This window comes from Chionomys nivalis, chromosome 10 (assembly GCF_950005125.1).
Source record: "Chionomys nivalis chromosome 10, mChiNiv1.1, whole genome shotgun sequence".
Classification (NCBI taxonomy): Eukaryota; Metazoa; Chordata; class Mammalia; order Rodentia; family Cricetidae; genus Chionomys; species Chionomys nivalis.
In genome coordinates, this window is record NC_080095.1 from 78103593 (window position 1) to 78128330 (window position 24738).

General features: G+C 35.6%; 1 protein-coding gene across 11 annotated transcripts in view; it reads right to left on the bottom strand.

The window, feature by feature from the left end:
- Dgkb (diacylglycerol kinase beta) overlaps window positions 1–24738 on the bottom strand; it is a 592477-nt gene that overhangs the window by 366055 nt on the left and 201684 nt on the right. For 7 of the 11 annotated variants that reach the window (XM_057782585.1, XM_057782590.1, XM_057782584.1 and 4 more), the window contains one exon: window positions 4009–4044. The exons of 2 other annotated variants lie outside the window; for them this stretch is intronic. In XM_057782585.1, the coding sequence (XP_057638568.1) occupies window positions 4009–4044 (36 nt within the window). The remainder of the gene's footprint in view (window positions 1–4008; window positions 4045–24738) is intronic. 2 more of the 11 variants (XM_057782591.1, XM_057782588.1) reach the window with 1 other exon arrangement.

Here is a 24738-nt window from a genome sequence, read left to right on the forward strand (position 1 = left end):
CCTAGTGAATGGGAAAAGATCTTGACCAAGACCATATCAGACAAAGACTGGGTTTGACTTTTAAGCTGCAGTTTCATTTTTTTCAGCTTTTTGAGCTGTAACCATAAATTAAGACAAATATCCTTCTGTCAGATAAATTCTGCTAGATAATAAAGCAGTAAAATTGCTGCTTTAGTCAATAAAAATTATTCATACATTGAAAAGAAGTACTCTAAAAGTCCATGAAAGAATAGAGAACATTTAAGCACAATGTGGAAAATAAAGTTATTGATATTTGAGCAGTTTCAAATATCAACTACCTGTGCTTGCTATGCAGACATTTGAAACACAGAATTCAATGTTTTGTGATTCTCAGACTCCAGTCACACAACAAATCTTCACATGGGAATGCATTGTATTTGAATTCCCGGAGAATAATCATCATAATAAGCAGAGCAGAAAAACCAGGCAACACTCACAGAAAACAAAATGATGGAATAAATGAAATAAAAAGACCTCGCTTTAAATATATGCTCTACAAACATGCCTCTTCTGTCCCATGCTGATTCTAAGAAGCGAAGTGTTTGTACCTGGATGAAAATGGCTGCTTCTAAAGAGATGTTCATGACAATACCCAAGCCCACCGCTATCGATTGCTCCACAGCTATGAGCAGTGAGGGATGATTACCTCCAACGCAGGAGTCTCTCCTTTCTGTGCAATCTCAGCATGAAAGACAGGCAACCGCACTTCACTTGGCTTCGTACAAAGCCACAAAGAGGATCAGTCTGCAGTTAGCAGCAGCCATGACTTGGGTCTCAGACCTTGCCACAATGCAAATGGTCTGCATGGAAAAGTCACCCAGAAAAGCAGTGGTCTTAACCCATCTCTGCATATGCGCATTTATGGTATTTAAGGACTCCTCTCCATACATCAGGGCTCACAAATTTAACAGCTTGGAGACACTAATCAGTTCCAAAAAACAACACCACAGCTGTACCCGGCTTTGTGAGAAACCTACTCTACAGGTCAACTATTTTACTGTCCAGGATACCCCCAAAGAAGCCAAAGCCTTGAAATCTATTTAGTTGATTGCTGCAAGTCTTAATTAAAATTAATTACAAAAGCATAAATTAAAGGAATGGTATAAAGTCTAATGATATCAATCTCTTATTAAATCCTTAAATTTTAGGTTTATTTCTTTAATTTTATGTGTATGAGTGATTTTCCTCATATATATGTGTATGTGTGTGTATTGTGTGCGTGTATATACACAACACATGTGTGCCTGTGGAGGTCATTTGAGGAAGTCAGAAAAGGGTGTCAGATCCCATGGAAATAGTGTTACAGAGGGTTTGTGAGCTGCCGTGTGGATACTGGGAATGGAACCTAGGCTCTCTGCAAGAGAATATGCTTCTCACCACCTAACTATCTTTCCTGCCCCCACGTCTTAATCTAAACAATCATTTCATTCAAAAAGTAACTCTGGACAAAGGCATATGTATTGGATTTAGAGCCCAATCCATGCATTGTTGCTTGTAATTATGCAAGATTAAACCCGCTATTCCCCACTGCAGCCACCATTCACATCACCTTAAATGTGGGAGGATTTCTTGCAGGATAAGCAGAGAAAATGGAGACACTGCTATTGGTCTAAAACAACAACTCAATAAGTGGCAGTAATTTGAGAGAATGAAGAAAGCCATACTACACGCTGTAACTAAGTTCATCACATCTTGCTGAGACCGTGCACTGTACTAGAAGGAGATGCGAGAAGCACTTGTGTTCCTTTCATTGCTTATTAAGTCCTCCGAACTTGGAATAATTGCAGTTATGATATTGGGTATCCTTGGGGAGATAGGATACTACAAATTCAAAGACACTGCAGTTTCCTTTAAAGTTGCTCTAGCCAATACTCATGCCCTAAACATGAAGGCATGTTGTATGTTGTGAACTAGATGTGTTGGGTCAATTACCTCATGCAAGGTTTGTATATCACTCCTAGATAACTTCAAAGATAAATACATAATAAGTACAATATTTCCATTAAATAAATCCGAAGTGGAAAGAAGAAACTTAAAGAATAGAAGTAACTATGTCTAAGTAGTCTAATTTTTACTTTATGTTAACATATGACAACACAATTACAAAATAATACCATGGTATGTATAATGTAAAATTATTATCCAAGCTTACGCATGCTTTTGTAAGGATGCTGACTTCTGCGTACAGCCTTCCATCTACACTTTCAGAATCTTAAGGATGGCAGACACAGCTCAGGTATGTTCACCCTCAAAGTTCTGTTAACTAAGTTTAAAGTTCAGTGCATTGGCCTTATGACATTCTCAATATAGTTTGCCAGTTTTAAGTAAACTTTCTTATTTTCTGAAGAGGAAGTAGAATTCTTACTGTTTCAAATTTATAATATAATTGATATGTTTGTCGCTATAAAAATAGCTTGAAGGCTTGGGATAGAAACAATTTTGGAAACTTTGTCCATAGGATTGGGGGTGTTCCAATTACATGTATGTATGGAAGTGAGGGTGTTCCAATTATGTGTATGTATGAGAGTGCAATGTTGCAATTACATGTATGCATGAAAGTGGGGGTGTTCCAGTGATGTGTAGACACAACTCTATTATGGGAATTCAAAATAAAAATAAAGAAACTATCCTACAGATGCCTTGAATTTTTATAATATTTGAAAATAACAGAAATGCCACATGAAAAGATTGTGCTATATTCAAGAAATGCCATGTGTCAGTGATTTCAAGATTGTTTCAAAGGAAAGTCCTGGGTCCTTTGCAAAAGGTGTAACCACTTATTTATAGTTTAAAAGTTAAATGATTGCTGGGTGGTGGTGGCTCATGCCTATAATCCCAGCACTCAGGAGGCAAAGGCAGGTGGAACTCGGTGAGTTCAAGGTCAGGCTGGTCTAAAAATGAGTTCCAGGACAGTCAGTGCTACACAGAAAAACTCTGTCTCAAACAACAACAACAAAATGTTATATGTACATTTCTTTGTGTTCTTTTAATATTTTAAATATGTGGTCAGTTAACCTGTTAGAAGTCTTTCACAGAATAGAACACAAGGACGCAATGGAGTGAGCATGTATGTGCATTTGTGCATTCCCCCATGAACACATCATATCTGGGTTTAAAGATATTTTAGAACAAAATGGATGAAAATAAAATGTATAGAATATTTTTGGGGTTAATGGAAAACTAAAATTTGTGAAGAACATGTATCCTACACTGAAAATAAAAGATACTTTAAAAAGAGTTTAATAAGCACAATACATAATATTCTGTTTCCTAAAACTGAAATAGCATTTCAGAATAATAGGTATATTGATTTTCTTTTTTCAATCAATCGTCCTAAATTATAACTTGTGGCAAATATGGGTGGGTACCTTTTAAATAAACAAAACCATATGATGAAAACTCTGGTTTGTTGTCACTTGCTAGACCTACAGCAAGGCAGGGATAAAGGCATTTACTTTTGACTACATACTATTCTAATGAAGTTGTGTGCAAAGCCATATGCTGCATAAAACTTCCTTAGACATTGTTTTTAAGTGATGACTGCTTCTAAGGGAGCAAAGGATTCTCAGCACATCATTGTCAAATGCTATGTAATAATGTTCTCAAAGAGTTGAAGTAATTTGTACTTTTAGCCATGTCCTTCCGTTGATATTGGGAATTTCATATGTGAATACAAAGCACAGTGGTCATATTCTTTGCAAAGTAACTTTCAAGTTTTCGCTAAATGTATTATGACATATAATTTTTGATATTCCTAATTTTTGTCACAAATAGAAATTGAAAAGTATTTAAGACTATCCCATAATTGAAAGTACAAAGAATTTTACTTCTAATATTGAAATGTTGATAAATACAAAATTAACATTATTGCATTAATTTTAAAGTGTTAACATCATGTAATATTTGGAATCTGTGATAATATCCCTTACATCCATATAAGATGATCATGACTTTTAGTTGTAACAGTTGTAAAATTTCCTTACATACCTCAGGAACGGAAGCTCCTGCCGTGGGCATAGTCTGCTGAAAAAGAGAAGTTTATATAAAAGCTGAAAAACAAAACTGGAAATAGAGCACCTATGATGTCACCACACACTGTATATCTGGAAATAGAACACCTATGATGTCACCACACACTGTATATCTGGGAATAGAACACTTATGATGTCACCACACACTGTATATCTGGGAATAGAACACCTATGATGTCACCATACACCATATATCTGGGAATAGAACACCTGTATTATCACCACACACCATATATCTGTGTGCCCCATGAACTGGAACTACAGTCTCTTCATGGGTTTTGTTTGTTTTCCTAGATTAAAGAAATGGACATCTTTTTATCAAGCAAGAAATACTCAAGCAAAATATGTTAGATGTGAAGTGTCTTACCTGAAGGATGACTTTATTTATTCAGACTACACTGATGAACATTCCTGCCAACTATACACACTTCCACTGCCTTTGTGCATATACATATAATTTTGCAGTGATAATTTTATTAATATCAATTTACTATTAGTTCAATCATTCAAAATTATTTTCCTTTATTAAAACAGATTTTTTCATATAATATATTCTTATTACAGTTTCTGCTCCTCTGCTCTTCCCAGTGTCTCCTCACATCCCCTTCCATCCACATCCCCCTCCTTTCTGTCTCTTATTAGGAAGCAAGCAGGTTTCTTAGGGAATAATAATAAAACTAAAAACAAAACAAAATCAAACACATCAGAAGAGGACAAAGCAATTAAACAGAAGGAAAAGAAGTCACGCAAAGGCATAAAACAGATTTAGACACAAGTGACACACTCATATGCACACTCAGGAATCCCATAAAAACACAAAATCAGAAGCGAGAATATATACAGAGGCCCTGTGGTGTGAAAAAAAATTAAGAAATGTATATATATTTTATTTAAAATTAGGATGCTCTGATATAACATTATGAGACAAAGAATCTCTAAAGATGGCTTTATCTGTGTAAGAACTCATTCTCAGCTGGCGTTGACCTTCACACAGCAATCCCCATAACTTTATATCTTTCTCCACATCAATACCAACAATACATTTTCCAACATTGATCTCATCTCTTCCTACAGAGAGTATGAATGGTATTTGCTCCTTGCCACAATATGAAAACATTGCTATTAGTAAATTAACAGTAAGTTATTACTATTAGTTAATCTATACAGTTTATGTGTAATTAAATAAATACCACCATTTTATTTGAAAGTTGCTTAAAAAGATTAGGCTAAATCCAAAAATGTTAATGTTTCTAATAGTATATCTTCCATTATCTTCTACTGCCATGACTTTCTGAGTCGCTTGAGAAACATATTCCCATGTCTATGCTCTGCAGCACAGTAGAAATAAAGAGTAATCTAATGAAGCTGCAAATGTGTCTAGGAGAACTCTAAAAGAAATTAAGGTCTCCTGGACTACAACTCTATTTAGAAGACCCTTCTATAGCATGAATGGCACACATTTTTGCCACAGATTTCTCATCAAAAAGTCACTAAGTTGTATAAAAGAACCTGGTCAAATATCTCATCGACAGGAAAAATGCGCAGAAGTACTTTGTATTATTTTAAATATCGATTGACAAGACACTTGGAGGAGTTTTCACTGACAGGTTCTTGATTTTAATAATCATCCTGACTTCTGATCTACTCAATGTGTGGAACAGGTAGGCCAATGAGTGACGGGCAAAATGTGCTCATTGCTACCCAATCCAATTCAAAGCTGTGTCAGCCACATTTCCCGTCTGGCTCCTACTGATCTTTCCACAGTTTTATGCCATGACCCAGGGAACTGTGAGGCTTTTGAGCAACCAAAGGGAGACCTTTCTCAAGGACCCTGGACACAGAGAATCTCAAGAGGTTTCTAAGTTAAAAAAGCATGGTGTCCTTTATCTTATATGAGGAAGGAACTTGTTAGAAAGCTAAATGAGATGATTGTGGTTCTATATGTTGTTCAGTATTACAGCCAAATACAATGCAAGGGTCTAAAATGAAACCTCTAATGGCTAAATAAATAAATAAAAGCAATTAAACATTAGTTTCAGATACTCACATGCACTTAAATATGAATAGGAGGACAGTGATAATATGGAATTGCTGATAATTTTCTTTGTGTAAGTATAGTAATTTCATTATGAAGAAAATTTTGCTTATTAGTAGAAAATACTCACTGAAATATTTAGGGATTTTGTATCACAATGGATGTGATTTACTGTAAAACGGCAAATTAATAAGCAAAATAGATTGTGTATATATGTATGCATAGTTTATCTTATGTATTCAGTATGTGTTATTTACACATGTAAGTGTATTGCATTCATATGAGATCAATTCATATAAATCTGTACAGCCTTACATATGAAGAAATATGTAACAAAATAATAGCAGTGGTTGAGCTAAGTTATACATTTGCTGGGCTTCAATGTAGTGTTTTTGGTAAGTATTGTATGGTTGGGAGAAAATAAGGTGTGTGCTACATATCTAGTATAAAATTTAAAAATACGTTAGATTTTTTTCTTCAGTGATATGAAAATTAAAATGTGTACAATATTCTGGTCAAAACAATGAAGATTCTAGATTGGAAAAAAATGGCTGTATACAAAGGGAAAAGAAATATTGAACATTGTTTTCATGGTTACTTAAAGTTCTGAACCCCAAATGGGGAAATACAGGTAAGTAGACTGCTGGAAAAGAAATGCGGAGAGATTTGGTGGTGGAGAGAGACAAATGAACTAGTTACCATGAAGATTTGGATGAGGTAGAGCCTACACAGGCACTTCCCCCATTGTGCTGACGCCTTGCCAATGCTGAGACTTAAGAAAGACAACAGTGTAAGGAACCTCACAGGGGTCTGTATGTAGGAACTCTCAGGCACCACAAGAAAGCACAGATGTGAGAAAAAAAAATCTAAGATCAAAAGTAAAACACAAAAGCTATATATCACATTTGCAAAAAATAATAGTTAAGGCATAAAAGCAAGCAAAACAATTATTGTAGAAGGGGCTCAAACCATTCTGTCACTTTGCTATCACTTGCCTAGAATTAGTATTTTATGGATATCAATATGGGGGCTTTCTCTTCCTCAGATCTGCAGGGTTGTTAGCCCGCCACTGCTAGGGACTCAGCATAGCATATGTGTAGGCTCGGCAGCGAGATGTGGAGGTGGAGACGCTGAGGAAGCTGTTGAAGCTCTCTGAGCTCGGATACAGTAACTAAGGATGAGGATGAGGAGCAGACAAAACTGAGGCCTACCTCAGGTCAGATGGCATCAATACCTAGACAGGAAGCCACCTCAGGTCAGATAGCATCAATACCTAGACAGGAAGCCATCAGCCCTGAGGGCTTTGCCAGGTCGTACTCTGCCTCCTGGGAGACATTTGTTGAAGAATGAAAAAGATGAAAATTCCCCATCTGTGAGTATCCTTCCAACCAGAATGAATAGGTATAGGGATGGCTATTAAATTATCATGCCACTAGCCACCTCTTCTTGAACTACATTAAGGTCTCAGGCAGAAAAAAAATCAGTTGCTACTTCTCAAAACACAAATTCAAATATCACATTACTGCTTTTCCTCTCTTCTGTACATACTTTTAAATATTGAAGATGAAAAGAATAAATGTTTTAGTTTTGAAAATTATCTAGAGTATATAATTCTCAGTGTAATATATTTTTAATTAGAATTAATACAGGAACTGTATATTTTTATTTAATCAATGAGAGATGTGACTACAGAGGAATGTGATTGATTTTATTTAATCAGTATCTTTTTAATATTAAATAGAATACACAGAACAGATAATTAGTTTAAAAGATGCATTTGCCTTCGGGGCACTTATTAAGTTCAATTTAATATTGAAGAAATTTTAAAATCCTATTATTCTTAAGTACGTATTAGGATATTTCTTGCCTTTGTATTTTCTAATATGTAATCATTTTAAATTGACAATTTAATCCAAATTGTCACAGGACAAAGAGAAATCTTTAATGGAGATTATTGGAGGTTTTAGTTAATATTATAGGGACGCAGTACTCACATTTAAAGAGTCATCATTTATTTCAAGACTAAAGTAAAATTATCAAAATTAGGCCTACACTTATGTATGAAAATTCATAATTTTAGAAAGGTGCTTTTACATTTGAAATCTCATTTACCTCTCTTATTGAACCAAGCTAACCTATTTTCAGATTATGAGCAACAGTTTCAAATAAAATTAAATGATTAGCATCCAAAATTAAGAGTTAGAAACTCATTTTGCCAGCCAATGCTCTCAGTATTCACATAACAGAAAAATAATTTTACGACACTGGAGCTTAAGATATAGCTCAGTCATCATGAAGTTGCCCAGCACACTAAGGTCCAGGTTTGGTTCTCAGTACAGTACACATGCATGCACGTGAATACATAAACACACACGCTCATGCATGCACACACACTCTTGCGCACGAACGCACAAACATGCACATGCAAGCACACACACATGCAAGTGCACACACACATGGACTCACACGTGCATGCACACAATACACACACGCATGCACACAAATATGCAAATGCACTCACAATGTGTGCACACACATGCACACCCACATACACAAAGAGATGAGAAAAGCAACAAAGACAAACACACATACACATAAACACACATATACACAGAGACAGACAGAGACACATACAAATAAATATGTAAATAAGTGTCTACTTTCTGCATGATCAAAAATAAAATATCTTTAAATGTTAATGAAGAATTCAAAATATGAAGGAAAACCAAATAAAGCACTGTTAAAGGTCAATTCGGATGAATTCAACACACTTTTTTCTGCAATGGTATTCTGAAAGTACACACACACACACACACACAAAAAAAACTTTTTTAAACTGTGTGCTTTCTTTTATATGCAAGCATATATCTCTGACATTAAAAATGAGTGGTAAGAGTATTTTTAATAAAAGGAAAAATAAAAATATAGAAGAAAAGGAAAATGAGTATAAAGAAAAAATTTTGCTCCTAACGGGGCACATAGTCTTAGCTAAAGGGGTCAATTTACATTTTACTCAACAATTAGAATGAAACATAATGAGGCATAGCTAGGCTATAATAAACAAATACATTTTAGTTTTTCATGAACTTTCTTTTCTTATTCCAGTTTCATAATTTAAGCTTCATAATTTTGTGGGCTCTTCATATGTAGACTCAGACACACACCCATAACACTATTTTTTAAAATGTTGTTCTATTGCTACTAATGCCTTTAGTAATGTCCAGGTCAATATACCATCTGAGCCCAAAAGACCATAAATTATTTTTTATTCTCTATAAATACTGTTATAGCCAATTAAAATGTAAGTATCAAAAACAAAGCCTTTAGAATTCATAAATAGTAGAGGCATTTTCCCCCTTCTATTTAAAGTAGATTTTTTTCATGCCCTATATCCTGATTATGGATTCCCCTCCTTCTACTCCTCTCAGTATCTCCTCAGCTCCCCCCATCCATACCTGCATCCCTTCTTTCTCTCTCTCGTTTGAAGACAAACAGGCAACTAAAGAACAAAAATAGAAATAAAACAAAAGCAAATGAGAATAGGACAAAGGAAAAAAAAGAAAAAAGCAAAAGAAAAGAGCCAAGGAGAAAGCACAAGGAAGGCATCCAGGTGCAGAACCACGCACGTTTGCACACACACAAACCTGATAAACACACGTGAGTTGGAAAACAATATATACTCACAATGATTGTAAGGTGAAAATAAAAAATCCCTAGCCAAGCATTATAAGTTAAAAAAATTCCAAAAAATGCCAATGAACTTGTTGCTTTTTAGCATCGACTGCTGGGCATGGGTTTGTATAACCCGTGCAATGCCACTGGCAAACACGACAGAGCCACTGACAAAGAGGGAGTCTTTTGTGCAATTACTCTCTACTAAAGTTGATTTCATAAGCTTGTATTAACAGAAATTTAATGACAACATTATTTTACTTGTGCTGGGGACATCAGTTGGAAGAAAAACTTGTCCTGCAAAAATATGGATCTAAACTCCATCCCTAGAATCCAAATAAAATAGCTGGAATGGTAACATATGATTTTAATCTCAGACCCAGTATGGTGGAGACAGGAAAATGCCTAGGCTTAACTGACCAAGCGGCCTAGCATACTTGGCAATCTCTAGGCAAGTAAAGACATTGCCTTAAAAAATATTTCTCCCTAAAAGCAAGACACAAGTAACATTATATGAACTGAGCTGATGGTATTTAGGAACGTATCTTCATATACATGTTCATGTATGCAGACACTAACAGACAGACTGTGTATTGAAGGAGAGCGGCAAGAGTACTTAAGAGGTATTGAAGGGAGGAAAAACAAAGGAGTAATGATAAATTACAACCTCATTCTTTTAAAAATGAAAAAATATTTCTACATATTTTACTCTTAATTGACTTTCATTTTATTTTGATCTCAGTGTCTTTCATTGTTCTATGCTCTCACCATGTATCTTGAAATATTCTAATAAAATTTTAATTTAAAAAGACTCCCCAAAACACATTTTCACCAACACACACTACATACACACACACACACACACACAGAGAGAGAGAGAGAGAGAGAGAGAGAGAGAGAGATGGCTTTGACAGTGATCACTATTTCTTCTATTAATAAGTATATACATTTATGTTTGATGGAAACATCTACATATATAAAAACTGGAAGAGAACAAATGAACAACTCAAAGCAAGAAGAGAGAGAAGGGAATCCATCTTCCAAAAGCTAACATAGCAGATTAATACCTATACATATGTTACCCATAATTGAGCTATAATGTTGTCTGTTATGTCTGCTGTTCCTCTTCAAAAATCATGGCTAGTTCTAAAATTCTCTCCCTGTATATTCAGTTTAATACTGCTTTCCAGGGTCAGTACAGATAATGAAAGAATATTGATAATAATATTTACAGTCAGGGCTTAGTTTTCCTTTTCATCATCCGTGGAAAATCTTGGAAGCAGAGCATATGATAGAATTCGTTCTGATCTTTTGTCCATCTGAACACCCACTGATCTCATGCCAGAACATTTTCTAACCAGGTTAAAGTCTAGCTCTGCATTCACTTTAGGTACAATTGAATTGAGTCAAAAATTTACACTGACTGCCAGTCAACCTTATCATGAACTTTCATTATGTGCTTGTAATTAATTGGGCCCAGCGAACAATATCAGTCCTGAGTTATAGCCTCTTTTCCCCTGACCAAATAATTAGAATATAATTACCCACAGGATATCAGGATGATGCGGAACCTTTCCTCTAAATGCACCCTCATTAGGAAATAAGTCTCAATGTACATTTATTCAATCAGTGTGAATTAATTAAAATGTTACTGAAATAAAAGAGGGTAGCAGTAAAGAGTGGCTGGCATCTATTAAGAGATTACCACTTGAGATCTGCATGCACAGTTTATGTTCAAACCCATTTAGTATGAGGAGGAACTTTGGCATATAGTCTGAGCTACAAGCACTGCACAATGAAATCTGACTAAAGAAATGCGTGTGTATCTTTGTGTTGGAAAAGCATATATAGACAGTGCCGAAAATATTTTTAAAGTTTGGGTAAGTCGCTAATTACACCATTGTCTCCTGAAGATTCCATCAAGGTGTTAGCATGAACCTGAATGTATACGGTGCACAAAATCATGATTCCATCAAGGTGTTAGCATGAACCTGAATGTATACAGTGCACAAAATCATGATTCCATCAAGGTGTTAGCATGAACCTGAATATATACGGTGCACAAATCATGATTCCATCAAGGTGTTAGTATGAACCTGAATATATACAGTGCACAAAATCATTTTAATTTTAAAGCATCTAGGAAACTAGTTTTTATCCCCTATACACATTTACAAATATGGATATTCAAATAAATATTTGAACTTGAAAATCTTATGGTATAATAATTGAAAATTACCAGACTTAGAAAAGTACAAACTATTTTTGTCTTTTAATAAAATACTCCAAACCACTTAACCTAGCTTAAGCTATTTCAATACCATATTTTCTTTAAGCTGAACATATGTATCCACCTAAGAATATACTCCTTTTTAAATGATGCATATTATATCATACCACACATTCAGATTATATAAGACATAGTAAAAATAGTAAATGCATAAGGAAACTGAGGGACATGTGATGCTTCCCACAAAAAAAGTGTGAATTCCTATGAAAATAATCTACCTACAACCTATTTGTTCATATTTCACTAATAGATGAATTATGGTCCATTTCAATAAAATTGTAGAAAATAAATGAATGATCCTTATATATAAGGACATATATTAGAACATTTCAAAATTATATATTATACATATTCAAATTAATATATTCATTTTTCAAGCTTTTATATCTTAAAAATTGTACTTAGAAATAGATTTTGTAAAACTTAGTTTTGTTATTAGAATTTGACTTTCATTCTTAAAAAACAGACATACACTGCTTTAGAGTGGGAATTTTTTAACAATGGATAAATACTATTTTCCATATTCTTTGTAGGAGTAAACTCTAATCAATTTGTAAATACTCACTTTATTTTTCAAGAATATTTATTCTATAACATTGTATGTGTGTATTTGTGTGTATGTGTATGTATATATTAGGAATCCATGCTTTCCTTGTATTCTAACATATGCTACACCCAAACATTAGATACAGCTTGTTGGAAAATAAATAATGAAATGGGTGATGGGACAACTTCATAAACAAGCAGGTAGAGGCAGGTTCTAGCTTTAACACGAAAGTTGTTTTTATTATTTCAATAATATAATGTGCATGCAACCATATTTTTTCATAGCATGTTTGGAGAAGAAAAATTAAAATGAAAGGAATATGGTGAATGATCTAGATGGAGCATGGAAGAAGAGTCTTTCTAAAATGTCACACTCCACAGGGGAGTTAGAAAGGATCTCTAGTACAGCCCCCTGGTAGCCCAGTGCAGATCTGTGGCTCCCTCCAGGAAACACCTACACCTAGCATGGAAGACACTGAGAGCTTCCAGCCCTGTTTTCTGGAGAATCCGCCTTTGTTTACAGGAACAGATTCTCCCTGAAATGCCTCTGGTTTCAGAGATCACTTGCGTGATGTATTGAAATAGTCAACATGGGCTGACTCTGAACTTTAGGCAGTTGAGAGTAAGTCAGGGATGTGACTTTTTATCCCAAATTCCGTAGTGGAGTTCTAGGAAGGCTAACTTTCCCTCAGAGCACATTCCAGATAACTTTATGCTATGTGTCTACTCCTCTGCTCTTTTCAATTTTTTTTTTCTTTCCCTCTGAAGAGATTCCCATTCCTCCATAATGACATACAGCCAGATCCCTGTTTCAGGTTAAACTCCTGTGCCACCTAACCTCCACAATTAAAATTGATTTAATAAGAATCACAAGAATTTTCAAAGTCAGTAGGAAGAATAATGTGGACTGAGAAGGAAGAAAGACAAACATTTGAGATTCTACACATCTGAGAATGCTTGAAGCAGTGGTCAAGAGACAGATTACTGTGCAAACACAGGAGACTCCTCTGCACACAAGACAAGATAGCTGTTCTTCCAGGGGAGACTCTCAAGCACACAATGGAACTGATCAGAAAGTTGAATGGCTAATGGTTTGGGTTTATTTCTCTTTCAAATTACAGTGTAAATAAAAGGAAAATTATGATAGCTGTAAAAATATCAGAAAAAATAATTAGTCATAGAGGGAAGGCAGAGAATGCTAGAGTGAGAAAAGGGAGGCTCCTGGTCGCAGTAAATTCCAGGAGTATGGAAGAAACAATAATCAGAGGAAATAACTTGAAAACCACTTGTGGATGGCATACAATAAACATACCATAGACACTCAGAGAATGTGTGTGTGTGCGGCCTTCCTTCAGGGTTTGTGTAACTCAGGTAATGGAAGCTAGAGATGCCACAACTCTTGAGAGGGTGTGTTGGGGTTTCTCTTATCATGGTAACCACCATGACAAAAAGCAGCTAGGGAAGGACAAGGGTCACTTCATTTTACAGCTCTCGTGACACTTTCCATCTCTGAAGGAAGGCAGAACAGGAACTCTAAGCCTAAACTTGAGTCATGGACTGAAACAGAGATCACAGAAGAGCTCTGCATGCTGCCTTGCTCATCATGGTTTGCTAATCCTGCTTTCTTACACAAATAAGGTCCACCTCTGTGGCCTGGGCTGGGCCCTCACATATCAATCCCTAATTAAGAAAATATTCCACAGGCTTTCCCACAGGCCATATTGATGGGGAGATCTCATTTGAGGCTGCATCTTCCCAAATAACCCTAGCTGGCTCTTTTCAACTGGAAACACCAAGCTAAAGGAACAAACTAACACCAACTAAACAGGAATAAGATAAGGCAGAGAAGGGAGACCTTCAAGTAACAGGTATTATCATCTAGATTTGACCTCAAGAAGGAGGCCTAGAGGACCCAACAGAATTACCATACTACCTGGATAAACAGCAACACAGTTTGATCTAGGCACCAAAAACAGGAGTGAGCTAGAGTCCCTGGACTATATGAAAAAGGTGTATGCAACAACTTTTATATACACGTCTTTGGTTTCAAGCAAAAAAAAAATTAAAAAAATGGAACTGAAAAGCTGACACTGGATATGAACATGGAAGAAGGCATGAACATGGGCATGGTTCGTGTATGATCTCCCTATTTCAGTAAGAAACATTAAATCTACAGATTATGTTTGCTAGGTGGAATCTGTGCTTACATCTAAGGGCTTTCAGACAGTCTTGTTTGGGCTCCATTCACCATCTTAAAGTTAGGAGATGAGAGTAACACAAAGTACTGATGTCATTAGGTCTGGATGTCAGTCCTGCCCACCACAATCATCCAAGGAGACAACAGAAACATAATGAAGTTCACTCATCTGGACACTGTCACCTCATAGTTTGTGGCAAGTTTGCCTTGTCAGTGTTTTACTAGGGCAGTCAGTTTGATACGTATCTAACAACAATGGGCAATTCTAGCAATTATATGAGTTTTATATAGTCTACCATAGTAAGTTTTTACCCTGATTTGAAAATTTTAGTATTTCCCATTTAAAACAATATTCTTTTATAAGTTGTCCAACATTTTTTAGGAAAAAGAGGCTTTAATAGTGGGCTCATCAGGAAATTAAATATTTAATTTATGTGGACTATTTGAGGGAACACATGACATGGAATTTAATTTTCTTTCCAGTCTTCCATATTTTATTTAAAAAAGTAATCTCAACATGGCTGATGTTCTAGCAAATGTAGCATAAGGTTTTATCTGATATTTCATTATTATGCATGATTCTATGTGCCTTGATACTTCCCACCAATTCTTAATATATAGTGCCATGTCTACATTATTCCATCAGGGTACATTTAACAAGACAGAAATATTGCTAAGGCTCTTAGAACAGGTTTTCCTCTTTGTTCTTTTAAATCTTATGTGCTTGAGTAGATTTTCCTTTCCCGGGAAATTTGGAATAACTTCTTGAAGCAACAAAGAATTGCATAGGAATTGCCCAAAGGAGATCAGTCAAATTGAAGACACAGATTCTTTTTGCTCAGTTAGAATTTTTTTCTCAGTATACTTAAAATCAAGAAAGTCCTTTAGTTTTATTTCCTATTTTTAAGAATAGCATGTTGCCTTCCCTCTTAGTGCTCCTATGCATTGGAGGAGGAATTCAGGGCACTGTCTCAGCACTCTTATGCACTGGGGGAGGAATCCAGGGCACTGTCTTAGCACTCCTATGCACTGGGGGAGGAATCCAGGGCACTGTCTTAGCACTCCTATGCACTGGAGGAGGAATGCAGGGCACTCTCTCAGTACCTTTATACACTGGAGGAGGAATGCAGGGCACTGTCTTAGCACTCCTATGCACTGGAGGAGGAATCCAGGGCACTCTCTCAATACCCCTATGCACTGGAGGAAAATCAGTTGCCCTTCATTTGAATCTACAATACTTTGATACTGGTGAACTCTGGCTTATTGTGTCTCTCCTCTATTACCTCTTTATCCTTCAACCTTCTATTCATAGGTTTCAACTGTGTTAGTTTTGAGTAGATGTCTGCAGTAATGTCCTTTGCCAATAAAAATAACAATTACTATTTCCTTCATTTTAAACAGTGACTCTTCAGGCATGCGATCTATGGAAACTCTATGGGATAGGCCCCTTCCTTGTTCTGTAGTTGCAGAATTATTACTACTTTGGCAAAACTAAAATGAACTGTACTCATAAACCACACAAACACACACAGTGAATGTACATATATATGCATATATGTGTGTATATGCCTATTTATACACATGCATATATACATGTCTATATATTAGCTATTGTTATAAAATGCAGAACAAAATTGCAGGAACAAGACTTTCACATTGCACTGTCTGTTGAGATATTAATGAGATGCAAGGCAATGACTAACACTACCATATACTGAGCTCATGGTTGCATGAAAATAATCCTCTAAAGTCTTTCTCTAGATGAACACTATCAAGTGTGGGTCTTTGATTTCTTCTTAAAGCTACTAAAATCAGAGGCTAGGAAAATTCAAACTGCCACTGTCAAATTTTTAACATTTTCCAACATAAATTAATGGTTCTCTTAATTTTGGTATCAGTTCACTGACGTTTGGGCTGTGTACTGCATTTTTCTGTGACCTCCCTTAAGCATCGTTGGCAATTACCTGTAGGATAGCCTCAGTCATCATCAGTGCGCAACCCCACATCCATCCTTATTTTTGAATCACAAACGTACGTGAGTGTTTTGTATCGTTTTAATGTACTTTAAGTGTTCCATCTTGTTATGGTTGTAAATCCCTTTGATATGTTTATGTATGGGTACAGATTTTTGATTTCCATTAGATTTTATCTTCATCAAACTTCCAAATCATATTTTACTGGCACTGTGTTTTGGCATTCCTACGGATTGCGATAAACTTTCCACGGCACAGTTTGTTTTCTTCAAAAGAGTTATAACTTGCTTTATTCACAACTATGTTTTAAGTCGAAACTATCACAGAAACTTACAGAAATATTGACATCATCCTATTAAAAATAAACACAAAAATATAACTATGATTTTAGGTAGAAATAAACATAACTCAACATAGATAATAACCCTTTTCTTAAGAAATGGCATCGTGTATGTGTGTGTGTGGTGTGTGTGGTATATGTGTGTGTGTGTGTGTTATCTCACATCAGCATGCAGATGGTTTCCTTAGAACATAGCAGTGTTAACCTAACCAGAACAATGTAAAGAATTCTGCTTCATCTCACAGCTTAGATGATGTAATGTTCACATAATGACGCTGTGTTGTCCCCTTTTCTATGATGCAGGCTTTAGTGTTGTATATGAGGAATATGCCAAGCTGGAAACAAATGTAGGTGTAATTCATATATGCCTTAATCTTCCAGTGCTATCAACTGCCTACTGGGATTGGAATGCCCCAATTTAATGCCACCCATCCTAAAAATTAAATAAATATAAAGCAACATTCCCTATGAATAATACCATGAACCTGAATCTTTTAGAGTTTCAAAATATAGAAAAAATGAGATTCCTTTTGCCTATCATTACCATGATGACAATTATGAATTGACCTATAATGAATATTAATTAAATGAATATTAAGTAATGACACTGATGAAACATTTATTGAGAACTGACAATGTACTTTATCCCCATTCTTTTGACAAAAGAAAAGATGAAGAAGAAAACTGTATGGGTACAAATCGTAGGTAGGTTGTGCAAAATATTTCGAGACACGTGAGTTCAGTAGCTGTTGCTGAAGGTGAAAGGGGTAAAATGGAAAAGAAGAATGAAACAACCAAAATACTATAAAGCTAAAATGTGATACTCAGAGCGGCGAGCTCCAGCCTCATTCAAGGGCTCACACCTCCCTGCCACACGCTGTACCTATGGAAGCTCACGAACTCGCAGAGGGAGGAAAGTTTCAGACAGTTCACAAGTCTCAGAACTGTAGGGGATTCGGATGTATACCTCCTCCTATCATTGGCTGATGCACAGCATTGGGCTTGTCGTTATTAATTCTCACTTGCGCGAGGTAAGTGATAGGTAGACGCGAAAGGATCCCATAATAGCTGAGCTGTGAAGAAGACTCGCAGATCATATTCATTCCCTAACAGACCTTATGACATTCTGGGGAGGAGTGACTTAGTTTTAACACATGCTCCAGGGAAGGCGTCACATACCCTCTGCTATTTAAGATGTAATCACCATATTTACAATGTATAATTTAGAATTCTTAAAATTGTGGAAGAGTAAGAGCGATCGGAAGAGGAGAAGTTAATATGGCATATGGTTCTCTGAGGGTGTTATACGTAGGACTACGTAGAGAGCTGCTGCAGTAACACCATAATTGGCTACATTACAGACTTAACAGTGGAGAGGAAAGAGGTAGAATCGAGACCATTTGACTCAAAGCTGAAGAATATTCATAGATCCAAATTTCCGAAATAATTTTGTTTCTCTTTCTGTGATCTAAGAAGTTTTGCTATTTATCTGATTGGCATTAGAATAAACTCCATTAAAAAAACTTAATAAGATACTATGACATGAATTTATCCCAGAAAGAATGCCTTAATAGCCCAAAAGGAGACAAAATACTTAATATATCAATTCTTTAACAAGTAATCTCTTCTTGTTGATAGATGCTGCTTTGATTACACCTCCCAGTGAAATGTCAAAGTTCAAATGGAGATGAGATAATCATTTGACGATAACTTAGAATTTACGATTCATTATTTCTGTCAATACAAGATGCCTATTGTTACCGATGTTTTTGTAGTACAGAAGAACTAAATTTCTGTCAATTACATCTGTTCACAGCACAAAACAGGATGGGGCACTGATACTTTGTACTGGGGATTAGAAGTCAGAAGAATGTGTTCTTCCTGAGGAAGTCCACTAAAGGGTCACTTTCATGAAAATAAGGAATATAGAATAGAAAAGGTGGCAGCCACAAACAGTGCGCACTTCAGATGTGCTTAATTAGAGAAATTATATAGCCATTTCTCATAATTCACAAGGCATGAAAAATATTTAATTATATCAACTTAAATATTAAGGTAGCATGCCACTTGGCATGCTAATTGAAACTTATAGAAATGTAAGGAAACGATCTAAGTACCAAAGAAGTTATTTATTATATGGTTCTTTTACTTTACTGATTTAAAGACCTAAATTTATGTCTTTTTAGAGTTTAATGAATATTTGTTATTTTACAATAAAAATTTAAAACTTAGTTTTAAAATTCTAGTGCAATCCTTATAGTAACAAATGATATAAGTGACTCATCTTCTAATGGTTGGCATATTTTAAATCAGTTTTCATGAACTATCGCATCTTTTTTATTTTCAAGAAAAGTTGGGAGAAATGTTATTAACTAATCTGATCTAATGAAGAAGTGAGTGTCAGGACTCAGGTAGGGAACACTCATCGTGTGGGGTCCAGAGTGGAAGGTCCAGTCACGCTTCCCCCTGCAGTGGAGGAGCAATCACACACATAGAAGAAAGGTAAGCTTTTAACTTGTTGTACATTGCAGGCAGGTGTGTGTTATAATTCTATGATTTGTATTATGTATTTTCCTGATGAGTCATAAGAGAATGCCTTCTTACAAATGTTTATAGATAACCCATATACATATTTATTTCAAGTGCTTGTTTAGGTCTTTCAGCCATTTGAATTGGATTGTTTGATTAGCAATGTTTTTATATCATTTAGACAATATTTAATTAATATATATGTATGTACATGTGTATAATCAGTCATTCTGGATCTTTCTGAAGGAAGTGACATTCTCTAATATCCAGGGTTTGCACTTAAATACTAGCATCTCGTTAAAGATCCTGGTACCACTGCCCAAACACCTTCCCCCTCCCCTTAAGTCTTTCAAATCTCTTCTTTTGCAAAAATGGCACTGGGTGACCTGTTATCTATGAACTCACTGCATCTCCTTCTTCAGTTGCCTTGCTTATAACACTCCTGTAAAAAGGTTCTCCACTTTCTCGGCCATGACAAGTTCTACAGTTCCAGCAGTGAAGACTCTTGGCTCCCAACTAACAATATTCTTCCTGTACTAAATGGAAACACTCCTGAAAATGGTTCTCCATGATCTCGGCCATGGCTAGTTTTACAGTTCCAGCAGAGAAGACTCTTGACTTCCAGCTAACAATATTCTTCCTGTACTAACATGAAACCACTCCTGGAAAAAGGTTCTCCACATTCTTGGCCATGGCTAGTTTTACAGTTCCAGTAGAGAAGACTCTTGACTTCCAACTAACAATATTCTTCCAGCACTAACAAGGAAGCCAACAGAATCTTACAGCTCCAAGATCTCCCCCTTCCATCATGGATGTAAAGTCATCACTGGGGTAAGGCTTTGGATTTAGGATGAGGAGTGTTTGGAGCAGCATCCAATAAACTATTCTCAGTTTCTTAACTTCAAATGCATAAACACATTGTACTCCCAGATCTAAGGCTGCAGATTTCCATAGCATATCAACTAATGTTATGTTGTATGATATAATGTTATATCAACTAATATTAAATCATATGAATAACATTAATTACAAAATTTTGCACTGTGTTAGAATCTTCTTCAGGTTGCTCTTACTTTATGAGCTGTAGGAGTTGTTTGATCATGCCTATCACAGGTCCACATCAGGAAAACGGTATCTTCTCTTCATGCTTAAATTTATATAATGTCACACAGAGAGAAAGCTTCTCATTTTACCAAACAAAACTAATCATGAATCAACCATTTATATTAAATAAATTTAACTTCTTCACAAGAAAAACATGTCATTCTTTCTGTTGTAGCGTGTCTTTTCTGCAGTAGGGTACTGAAGGAAAGGGGTATTAAATATGATAGGAGACTGTCCAGTCACCGGAACAGTTGCAGTGGAAAACACTGACAGTTTCAATTGGGGTAAGAATGTGGGATGACATTTCTGAAGAAAAATACTGATGCTAAACATCATCTCTATCACAGTGCAACTCTTGTATTTATACGTGCATGTCGAAAAGAAATGAAGACAAGGCCAAACAGGCATATTCAATGTCACGAGATGAGCAATGGTGGTGCATACCTCTCAGTACACTGAACATTATTGAATGTGCCCCTTAAGAGGGCTAATGTGATGGCCTACACAGCATACTTCAATAAAGCTGTTTTCAACAATATAGCTAAGGAATAATAGTATAGAACTAGCACCTTAATTTCTCCCTTTATGTTTTGTATGGTTTGATAAAGATGACATGAATGGTCATTTGTAATAACTAATCAATACCTCTGGTCATTATGGTAAATACTATCTCCAAAACCAATTAATAGAGGTTACAAGGGATGAAACTTCAACTAAAGAATGCAACAGTAACAAAAACACCTAGCTCATTTTCATTTTATGTGAGGGCTACTATTTTTCTTTAAATAAATATTAAAACGATGTATAACAGTGTAGATTCATTCCTGGGACAGTCATGCAGACCCTAGGTTAGAAAAAGTTCAGTGACCACCAATTTGAACAGTTTAACAAATATTCTAAGCAGAACATTATTTTGTTTAAACCATGGACCTTTAAAAAGTTAATGGGTGTAATATTTAATGTATTTACTCCATTATACAAAAATGACTTTTAATTATAGCTTAGCAAGGTAAGAGGAATCTAAGGTGAAGTAATTTCACCTGATTTATTATCATATACAAGACTGCAGAAGCTTGAGAGAATAGTTGTACTTTGAGAATTACATGTATTTCAATTATCCTTGATTTCCAAAGTCTAACGTGGCTTGCAAGAGACTGGGTGGGTTGATACAGGTAAGAACTTTGTTGACCATAGAAGAGAACTTGGAATTCAAATAAAGTTTATTAATTTATGCATGAAAGACATGTTTCATACTTGTATTTTATAATATGCACACTTTCTATATTATATAGACATATAAAATTATAGACATATAAAATATATGTCTATATTTTATAATATAGACACCTTAGAGGCATGTGAAAAAGAATGAGTTCTGTAAGGATGTCACTAGGATAGACAATCCCAGGGGGAAAATTGTCAGAGATGCATGGGATGTGAAGAAACAAGATTATGAATGTTTCAATAGCAGACTCCGTGATTAACTTGCAATTTATGGTGAGGAATCCAAGATAAGACTCAGATTGGGAACTTGTGAACGTTGTCCCATAGAGGATCCAGTGGCTGAGATAAAACAAACAGGGGCCTGAACAGATCCCAGGTCTGGAGGAAGGAAGAGAAACTGATTCCACGCAATGATAATACTTGAGTTTTGCTCCTATGCCATCCTTATCTGCATCATTTCTCTATTTACTTGTGTATAAACTTAGAACAATTATTATCTTTACATTACGGGCTCACTGTGAGTTTCAATTAGGTTTGTACTTCTCATTACTAATAACTCTACTCTTTAATAATCTTTATATCTCTCTCCTTCATCATTGTTTCTTCATACCGTTAAGCCTGTCCTAAGATTATCCAGTCCATGACTGCCTCTAATTACCCTTCTCTCATTTCTCTCCTTAACCAAGGTTTTTGTTTCTGTATAATTGTTGCTGTGCAGACATTTCTAGCTCCCTGGTTCTCTCTGTTCACCTCATATGGAGTAATGTGGCAGTATCATTTATGCTGAACCGTGACTATTCTGCTCTTGGAATTGGAATGGACCTAGAAAATAATATGATAGAAGGCTTGACTAGAGAATCACGTTCACTCTAGGTTCCTAACCATGTTCTAAGTGACGTTAATAGAGAGGTCGCCTCTCACTCCTTGGTAGTTATACTGTGTGTGTTTGATCTCTTTAGTTTTCATCTTACTGGGTGACTTCACAAAATTTCTAGTCAATCTTCAGACTTCTTATTGGTCTTACTCCATCCCCATTTTCAAGCAAAGATCTAGCTCCCTGTCTCTAAATATGTAAATTCTGTATCTTTGTCCCATCACAGCAGACAGATTTTTACCGCAAATTATAAATTATATTACTCTTTATCCAGGAAAAAGTCTTCTGAAGAATGCTCATGTGATTCAGAGTAAAATGTTACTAGCATAGAATATTCTTACTATTGTGCACAGTATAAAATATCCTTCACTTGTACTATTGTTCCTCTACACACTCTGGTCCAGTTATTAATATCGTTCATTGTCCTGATATGTCCAGCATCTCCTACCTCAAAGATTATGTCCTTACTAGACTCTTATTAAGCTCTCTCCCTAGTAAGCCATATGGTGTCTTATTCATATCCCTTTCTTCAGTTCACTCCTTCCTGTATATAGACTTAGAAATTATTCTCTATGATTTTATTTTATTCTTTGCATTAAAAATATCATATGCATTTTATTGGGTATATAAGATATTCAAAATAACATTTCAATATTACTCAATAAAATATATTGGAGAATATTATGTTGTACTGAGGTCTTTGACTAATCCCAAAAGTCCAGACCAAATACAAAAGTTGGAGTTATTCATGGTAAATTCCTATGAGCAAAGCAAAACCTCAAGGAAGTAAATAGATTCCAAAAGACTCCTTTCTCTAAAAAAATAAAAATAGTCTGTCTCTGTCAATAAAAAGAGAAATGTTCCTCTATTTTTGATGCTTATTTTAAAATATGATAGTGGTTAATATTTTATTCTTCTATCATTGTGATACTTGTTCTTACAAGAAATACCACTATGTACTTCAGTTAGGACCTTCATTCTACTGTACTGGACGGAGAAAGTCATGATTCATGAATCACAAGTCAAGGCAAATAATGACTTTGCTGTGCTTTTATTCTTGGATTACATTGACACTAGTGACAATCAATCTATTCTTCTAGGCTTTGTGGTAAAATCACTTGAAATCTAGTCTGTTTGCAATATTTCAGTGTCCTGGACAGCATTATTATTTATAGCTATCTTGCTTCAAATTATACTTCTAAACTGAAAACTACTGTGCCATTGGAATTTCTCCTGTTTTTGGACAACAGCCCTTTTCCTAGTCAGGGCAACTATTAATATGAGGGAACCATGACCAATAGCATGGATGGAAAAAAGGTATTTATTTGGTTTCCACTCACGGATCATAACGCATCATTAAGTGAAGTCAAGATAGGAACTCAAACAGGGCCAAAACTTGGAGGCAGGACTGATGTAGAGGCCATGGAAGGTTGGTGTTTATTGGTTTGTTCCACATAGCTTGCCCAGCCTGCTTTCCTATACATCCAGGATCACCAGCCAATGGGTGGCTCCACCCACAATGGCCTGGGCCCTCCCACATCAATCACTAATTAAGAAAGGGCCCTATGGGCCTGCCCACAGCTTTATCCTATAGAGAAGTATTTCTAATTGGGGCTCTTTCTTCTCCAGTGACTCTAGCTTGGGTCAAGTTGACATATAACTAGCCAGCACAACCTTGTTCTCCTTCCTCCAGCTCTTAGTAACCATCACTCTGCTCCCATGTGCTTTAGTACAACCGGGGTCCAAATTAACTACTTATTTGTGCTACACTTCACCATGATTTACTCCAATTGATATAAGAAGGCAATGGTGTGGTTTTCCTCTTTACTATCTGGTTCTACACTAAAATATTCTTTGGAACTCAAGAGATGCTTGCTGAATAAATTAATGCTTTTAACACAG